The sequence below is a fragment of the Drosophila persimilis genome, unplaced genomic scaffold (genome assembly GCF_003286085.1).
Source record: "Drosophila persimilis strain 14011-0111.01,24,50 unplaced genomic scaffold, DperRS2 tig00003933-arrow-pilon, whole genome shotgun sequence".
Lineage (NCBI taxonomy): Eukaryota > Metazoa > Arthropoda > Insecta > Diptera > Drosophilidae > Drosophila > Drosophila persimilis.
In genome coordinates this window covers 2,844,864-2,853,819 of record NW_020825706.1, presented here as the reverse complement: position 1 = coordinate 2,853,819, position 8,956 = coordinate 2,844,864, and the positions used below count along the sequence as shown (strand labels likewise).

At 41.3% G+C, this 8,956-nt stretch overlaps 1 protein-coding gene across 1 annotated transcript in view; it reads left to right on the top strand.

Moving 5' to 3' along the window:
• The first annotated feature begins 1,129 nt into the window (after window positions 1–1,129).
• Window positions 1,130–8,956, top strand: part of LOC6594640 (GATA zinc finger domain-containing protein 7) — a 37,756-nt gene continuing 29,929 nt past the window's right edge. Inside the window, exon 1 of the mRNA XM_002019897.2 lies at window positions 1,130–2,413. Coding sequence (XP_002019933.1) covers window positions 1,588–2,413 — 826 coding nt within the window. The 5' untranslated portion in view covers window positions 1,130–1,587. The remainder of the gene's footprint in view (window positions 2,414–8,956) is intronic.

Here is an 8,956-nt window from a genome sequence, read left to right as displayed (position 1 = left end):
TTTGGGTTTTATTTTTATATCTTTTTTGTCTTTTTTTTGGGAGTCTTTTAATGTCTGCTGTCGCTTCTGTTGGATGTGGTGGCTGTGGCCTGGCCCTTCCCCTTCCTCTTACCAGAATTTAACATAAATTCTGCTGCTGGCATAAACAATGTCTTGAGAACCGGCCAAAATGTGTGCCAAGCCCCGTACATACATATGTACCCCTGTTACTGGGTGAAAGGAAAGGAAGGAAAGCCTTTCTTCTGCAAATTGTTGTAATAAATATTTATTTAAATTTTTGTGATTTATTCTGGAGATTTATGCCCTGTTTTTACGACTGTAAATGCTGTCAACAGTTTTGTGCGTTTTGTGTGCGTTTTAAAACGCGTGCTGGGTATCTGTAACGCAAAGGGCCCTTGCATATTTCGTCGGACAGTAAGGACATGCAAGCAATTAACATTTTCTATTATGAGTGGTGTCTGATTTGTTGTTCCTGTTGCATGTTGCACTTAAATGTTGCATAGGAAAACGAAGCGGCGCGTAGGTTTGCTGAACACGTGCCAAAAAGGCGGGCAGCCGAGCCGCCGGGAGTCTAAGTGCAGTGGCAAACGTCACTCAGTCGCGCAATCGTATCTCTCAGATACATAGATACACACGCTTCTGCCGTGCTGCAGTTAGTGCGTGATTATTTTCAAATTCGACACAGTTTTTGCCGCTGCGAATTTGTATTTATTTTTAAACAATTTGCCTGCCGACGACAATCGTGTGAGATTTCCCTCTCGTTTTTGCTGTTTTTGGGTGAAAGTGTTTTTTCCTTTGCGTAACTGCGGCTCCGCTCCCTTTGGGCAGCTGTATCTTTATGTAACTTCTTGATGAGATGAGATACAATTGTATCTGACCAAAAATAAACTGTGCCAGTTCTATGAGGGGACTCTCGCCAATCTGTTGGGGTCTCTATATATATACAGATCGGACGGACACACTAATTAAAATGTCAAAAATGGCATTAGAAACGCTTAAGTGTAGAATTTACGATCATATACCTTAATCCACTCGATGGAGAGCCAAAGGAATGGCCATTAATTATTGCCTGGGACACTGAATGCCAGTAATCGAATATGTATATCTTTTTTGGTCTCTTTGCAGGGCAGGAAGCGATGTCAATTGCTTCTGGCATGACACGAAAGTCATTGAAGATGATAAGATGCATTATCAGCGGGGAAGACGAAGATGAAGATCCGCAATTGAAAAGTGTTCAACGCGTCTACGATATGATAACCTAATTTCCAATGAAAATCGTTTAAACACAGAGAGAGACTCCACGAAAAAAACACCCAAAAAAAGAAGAGAAAAAAAAAACGAAACCAAAACGAAAGTAAAAAGATTTCTTTAAACGAAGGGGCGTTCGGTTCATATGTTTCAACAATATTCAAGGGCGTGGCGCCCAAGCAAACTATAAACATACCCACAGAGAGAGCAAGAGAGAGAGAGATCGACAAACGAGAGGTGAAACAACGATATTTCATATACACATTGGTGTGGTGTGGAGCGGAGCGGAGCAGCAGCTGGAAAAGACTCTTGTGAAATTCCCCTAAGTTGTGATCTTTGATGCGAATAAACCTGCGCTTGGACTGGAGGGCCCTGGCGCTGCTGGGCGCCCTCCTTTCGTGTATCATTGCCTGGCAGGGCTGCTTGGTATTTGCGATGCCGATGGCTCTAACAACGATATCGAACCAACAAACAATCAACACTAACAATAACAGCCATTCAAATAGTACTCGGTTTAGTAATAGTAATTATCTACAAAGTGATCATAGTCGTAATCAATTAGTGAGTGTAATAAATCAATCAACAAATCAAAGTATTAATGCTGAATTTAATCAGAGTTTAACAACCATGCAACAACCAACTGCCATACAAACAACAACAACAACAACAACAACAACAGAAGAAGAAACAACAACAACAACAGTAGAAACCACATCACAATCCTATGATCAGGAACAGGATGATGATCAGGTGGAGGAGCCTTTGGGATTTGTCATCTCTGCGGGGGCTCCCAGCGAACATCTGGCGGTGCTATCGCGCACCGAAAGGAGCATCAGACATCAGCAGAAAAAGCATCATCATCATCATCCGCATCAACAGCAGTCCCCATCAACGGCTGATAATAATAATAATAACAATTTCATTGGTTCGAAATCGAAAAGACTGAATAACTCTAGAAGTAATCTAAACATAAATAGCAGTAGCAGTAACAGTAACAATAACAATAGTCCCATCAACAATCTGGATCGTAACGAACGCTCCACAGTGCCCCAATCGCATCTGGCCTGGACCTCCCGAAAGATCCAGTTGTACATCAAGAATCGCATCTTGCAACTCCTACGCGACGGCACTGTCAACGGCACCCAAGACGAGCAGAGTGAATACAGTGAGTACTGCCATATCTTCTACTTCTACCATCCTCAAAGTGTTAGATCATTCACTTGGTTATCTTTTTGAATATGTTTTATATTTGGTTTTGCTTCTTTTTGGTCTAAATAAACAACCAAATAAACTAATGCCTTATGGTTCATATGAAATATTTCGAATATCAAAAAATAATACACGCCCACACAAGCCCACAAGCAGATACATACCTATATATATCTGTGTATCTGTGTGTGTTTCTATAGGTTGAAAGTTCTCATAAAACGCTTCGGTGGAGGACCGGAGAGGCCTGCGTAACACGCACCCAAAATCCGCCAAAAAAAATCATAAGATGAACGAATGCCAGAGCTGAAGATTAAGACCAGAAGATGCCCTATAATAGTTTGGGATAGTGGGATTTTTTAATATATAAATTAGAGGTATAATACCTGACTACCTGGAGGATTGCTATGATTATTGAAAGATAGATAGATATACATATACTATTGAAACCATTCTATCAAAGAGTATATATATATTATTAAAACGAATTCGGGGCTAAAATGGGAGTAAAACGATATCGAGTAGAGGATATTTCTTGATACAATCTAAGACTGTAAAACTGATGCGATCGTAATGATTTTTGGCCATTAGGTAGCTAATACCCATGCCTACCATTCTACCAACGAAGAGCTATATATCTTTTAAATTCAAACGAGTTACATGTAGCTAAAGTTAGTGCTTTTATCTCGACAGAAGTCTTCATACAAAGAAGGGTTCTTCCAGCTCTGATAGCACTCTCAGAAAGCCTTCCTCAAACTCTACTCCCTTCTGTTACATACAGCCCTGTAGCCCAAAATACCCTCTAAAACCACAAATTACCTGCCTACAAAATGCTACATTTCCTACATAGTTTTTTGGTGCCTCTGTTTATGTTGAGGATCATTAAGTTAGACACTTGATTTGGCAATACTCTTTGTGTGCCTTGGACTACAGAGAGCACCCCCAAAAGAATGGAGGAGCGCTTTGTATTATTTGGCATATAAATTCTTTAGTGGAGGCTAAAGGGCATAAATCTTTTGCTTTAATGAACCGCTCGGCCTGATTACCTCTCTCTGGGGAAATATGCGTATGACTCAGACCCCAAAGAGGTGTAGTATAGTGTTCTTTCCCGCCCTCTTGATGGTGATTGTGATCATGATTTGCATAACTTTTTGTAACCGAATTAATTTACCGCTTCATTTTCATTCACTCTTTTTTTTTGGGGGCCAATTTGCAATCGCTGATAAGTAGCCCCCCAAAAAAAACAACCAAAAAACAAAAAACTTGTTGTACAACATTGAGACATCAGGAGGCGGACACCAGAGAGATGCCGACTAGATTGTGGCCGGATTTCGTTTTACTTGTCCCCAGAGTATCTTTCGCTTGTGGTGTATCTTTCAGGTGTTAATTTGATTTTGGACTCGATGAGACTGAAGTGCGATAAGATTGAAATTACTCTATAGAAGAGCTTTTTTATAAGACTTAATTTGAGTGAGCAAGATTTTTATAGTGCACTCTCACTCTTCTATTTTCTTTTTGGGACAGCAAAGCCACCAAATCCGGAGGCAATTTGTGTTTATTAGTGGGTGAGTGAGGGCTTTATGACCTGTAAATTGTACAAAGTGCAACCAAAATCACGCTGGTGCCTACCAAGCTTCTGGGGGAGTGGCCTTGATAGGAGAAAGATTGCTTGTGATATGACATGCAAGAATCATGATACAATGATGATAAAACCTCAAGTGTGAGGAAAGAGTTTGGCGGGGAATTTCTTGGTAAAGAGTGGGGTTTATTTGGGTAAAGCGTTGGCATGAATTCGGAGTAAATCTTGGAGTAAATAGCTTAATGGAAAGGCAGCTAAATTAGTTAACGGATAGGGACACCTGACTGTCAAAATAAAGCTGTTCAAAATTTATAAAAATTACCGAGTTAAATGCATTTTCCATGCCGTCAATTTCAACTTTCAGCTTCCTCTTTTGCTCTAACTTTAAGCTTGTCTTTCAGCTCTTTAGCTCCCATTTATGCCTCATATTTAGCTCCAGTTGGAGGCTCATCTTTTGCTCCACTTTGAAGCCCATCTTTTCCACCAACTTTTAGCTCATCTCTCAGCTCGTTAGCTCCCATTTATACCTCATATTTAGCTCCATCCTTATCTCCAGTTTGAGGCTCATCTTTTGCTCTACTTTGAGGCTCATCTTTCAGCTTTTTACCTCCCATTGATACCTCATCTTTAGCTCCATCTTTAGCTCTACCTTGAGGCCCATCTTGAGTCATATGCAAGCCTCTTGTTTAACTCTACTTTGAGCCACATCCTCAAGCCCCCATGTGGCAGCCACATCTTCATAGCCCGATCTTCAGGCAGCCTCATCAACCAGTTGACCTCCAAAAGTCAGAGGGGTCTCGGACAGAGACAGAGGCTCAACGCCAGTTGCTGTTGCAGTTGCCACGAAAAATTGCTGAAGCGGCTAACGGTGCTGGAGTGGCAGCTCGAACCCGATCCCTTGGCTTGTTGCATGGGCCATGGGGCATGGGGCGTGCATATTTTCATGATGATATATGGAGAGTACTCTCCCCCCAGACGGGGCACCAATTATGCGACTGATTTAGTGCGTGGTGCGATGCGATGCCACAGCGAGGTGTGAAGTTGAGTGAAGTCCAAAAGTGAGGCTTGCAAGATGCTAAAAGCTTCCGACACTCTTTTTTGATAACTTAATTTACGGCACGTCTTTCATAGCTGCATGCTGCACGCTGATGAAGTGGCTCGGAGAGAGAGACCCAAGCCCCGCATCGAACCCCAAGACATGTTTGGGTTTTACTTTCACTGTCACTCTCCGACGGCGAGGGTTAGGCGTGTTAATTGCCTTTTTAAATACTAGATCTTTCACATTATTATTTATAATCAATGGCGAGTCTTTGACTAAATTCCCTGTCCAAATATTTAAAGTCTCTGCTGCCCCACAAAAGCTGTCTTTGTTTGGGGAAAGGAAAGCGAAGGCGCTCCAATTATATTTTGGAATCAAAAGAACTGTTCTTCTCACTTCAAAGGGGCTTTTTTTCAGCCCCAAAATGCTTGTAAATTGATTCCGAAAATTGCATCAATGATAATCCCTGGAGATCATGATTAATAAACGAATAATTTCAACATGTTTAATTCCTCAGAGCACACTCTATTATATCACTATTCTCACATAATACAATAAATTAATTTTACACAAACATTTCCACGCTCTGGCTACGTCACAGATACAGATACAGATAGCTCTCGTGGTGCTAGGATTGTGTTGGGTTGTGGTGGCCAGACGGCGGCGGCCAACAAATTTATTGTACAAATTTTTCAGGCAGCAGAGGAAATGGAGGAGCCAAGTCAAAGGGGGATCTGGCGATACTCTATAAAACATTGGATTGGGAAAGAGGAAGAAGGTAGTAAGCTGCTTGAAAGTAGTCCATTCGGCAGACCGAAGAGCGCTGCTGCATGACGCGTAATACTTTTATCATTTATTGATCATCTACTATTATTTATGACTTGATTCTGACGTATTTTGTGCTCTGACAAGCTGTGGTATGCTTTCTATCTTTTATCTGTCGTGTCTTTTATATCTCATGCAAAAGCTATCTTATCCAAGCATTCTATTATCTGTATCTCGCTCAATTTCCATCGAAATCCCCATAGACTCTTTACCAAACTATTTTGGAGCACATGTACAACATGGGGCATTCAGGGGACACTTCCGTGTCCGTGTGTGGGTGGCGACAGACACTAAGAAGACAACACTTGACGGGCTATTGTCAGCGAGGTGGGGCTCATCATCAGTCAGGCAAATGGCAGAGCTGGTGGTGCGGCTGGTGTTGGGTGATTTATGCGCCAGGCAACATGGAGACGCAGACCCGCGAAAGTGTTTTGTTTCAGATAAGATTAGAGTCCGCATACGAATAGTTCTCTAGAGAGAGAGAAAGAGTGGAAGAACGCAATATGTCAAATGGATTTGCCGCAGAGTGGATTCTTTTTTTTTTTTTTTTTTTTTGCGTGGGTTAGACGGTGGCTCTTTTCCGGCAGCAAAGAGACTTCTGTTCGGATTCTTTATTTTTAGACAGGTGGCAATGAACTGTATTTAAATGTGCTATGTGCTGGGTGCTCTCTCTCTCTAGGCCAGGCCACAAATGCCCCAACCAGCATTGACAGTTAAATGTTAAATTATGCGTAAGAAAAGAAAACGTTTTGGTAAACGGCCCCCGAAGTTGTTTATGATCGGGGCCCTCCTATATAAATTATAATGATTAATGACATTTTGCACGCAGATCTCTGCCACAATCTGCCGTGGCTGCCGTTGCCGTTGCCGTGGCTGCTGCTGTGGTTATTGGCGTTGTTTTACAATCATTTTTACAAGCAATTCATTTTCACCCAAAACAAAAAAACAGACGGCGATCGGCTGCCCAGTGGCACAGAAATCCAGACACTGGAATGAGACATATATCTCTGAAGGCTGTGGCTTTATACGGGGCGTATGTGGAATACGAGAGTGGAGTTTTGATGGCAGACTAAGGGAACATGGATCTGTAGCCCTTAATCGGATGTATTCCATAGATTTTTACAGATTTTTTTACAAGTGTTGGGCTTCTTTCCACAAGGGAAGCTGTTTATTCGTTCTTTAAAGAGTCTTTGAATCACAGAAAAGTTTAGTAAAAATCCCAAACTATGTTCTAAAATTTGTATGCACTTTTAGGCCTTCAAAAAGTATCTCTTAAAGGGATTAGCTCCGTACTATTTCTCAATATACTCTTTTGGTTCTGGCCTTACTTCAAAAAAGATTATTTATATGCCTTCCCTCAAAAACATTCAATCCCAAACTATATTTCATTTTATTTTAGGCACTTCTAGGCCTACAAAAAGTATCTCTTAATGGGAGTTATTTCAACAGCTTTCCCAAGATTCTTTCTGGCTAAAAACTTCCATTATCTCTTCCGCACTTCACACTAAACACACCCAAGTCCCTAGACTTTTCACGGCCCACCCCACCCTGCTTTTCCGTCACAAATCAATCCAGCAAAAAGGCCAAACAACACACTTTCTTTACAAACTCCCCGACATCCATATAATGCCACTTTACACACATCATTTACTCCCATTTTTTGTTGTGTTGTTTTGTGTTCGTTTCGTTTGCTTGGTTTTTCGTTTCAATTGTAGGGTTCGCATGACGGCGTGATATTTTTACCATATATCTCTGGTCTATAGACAGTCCATACCGACACGTTCATGGTCATTTGAGTCGTAAATCTCTGTTGGGGCCACCAGACACGCGTCTCCCATTCTCGAACCTACAAAAATTTGGGTTACCATGGAAATTGGAAGAGTCCGAACTACATCGCACTGCAAGACAGGGAGAGAGACCAAAACAAGTGCCAAAACAGTCGAAAACATGGGGCCGGGCCACCTAAAAAAAACTCTCAAAAACTGGATCAATTTATTAAAGCATTTTGCGTGGGCGACTTTTACACGATTTTCCCAATGGTAATTCCAACCGGATTTCGTGCAAATCAAGTGATTAATTCGCATTAGGACTGGTAGATACATGTGTATCTTGCTCTTACAATCAAGCCTTAAGCCTAGAGGAGCCCCATTCCAATGTTCGAGTCGCAATCATAAATATCATATCGTAAGGCAGGCATAGTGCGGATGTTATCTCTGTTCCAAAACTGTGTCACCTACTCTACAATAAGTAGGTCTCTCTCTGTGAGCGCCCTGTTGCTTGGGGGGATTATAAATTAATTGCACTGTAATTGCCAATTGGCTGGGGAATCATAAATCTAAAGAATAGGCGCACACAATGCAACAGCAGGCGATAGCAAATTGATAAGAGAGTGGGTGGGAAAGCAGGTGAACCACCGCTGGAGGAGGTATGGGAATGTTTAGGGAATTTCTGTGGGAGATACTTTATCTATTAGTGACCAAGGAGTACTATAGAAACGTAGAAGAAATGAGAGGGAAAAGGTATCTATCTACAGAGAGGGAGAGTTCTCTGAGGTACACATGATTTGGAGACTCCAAAGACGATCCCTAACTACTTTTTACTGCAGGTGAACCAGTTCTTAAGTTAAGGAATACTTTACCTATTAGTGAGCACAAAGTACTACAGAAACGTAGAAGAAATGAGAGGGCAAAGGTATCTTTATCTACAGAGATTGAAGCTCTCTGGGAACCCATGATTCGTAGCCTCCAAAGACGATCCCTAACTACTTTTTACTGCCTTTTTAATAAAGGCTTCCCTTAGTTCTTTCAAAGACAAAAAGGTCTAAGAGTCTCTCTGATAGTTTTCGCTTTCCCCAGGTATATTTATGATTTAAGAATGATTTCTTCGTTGAAATTCTTAGCTACCCCACCAAATGATTGTTTATTCAAGTCAAGAAAAGCAAATCTGTGCTCTTTCTGTGGTTAAAAGTGCCGAAAGATTATGATTGAAAGTGAAAGTGATGGACAAATCGTAAACCAAAAAGTTCTTTGATGGGCCAGTCGATGATTAAGGCTTAACAT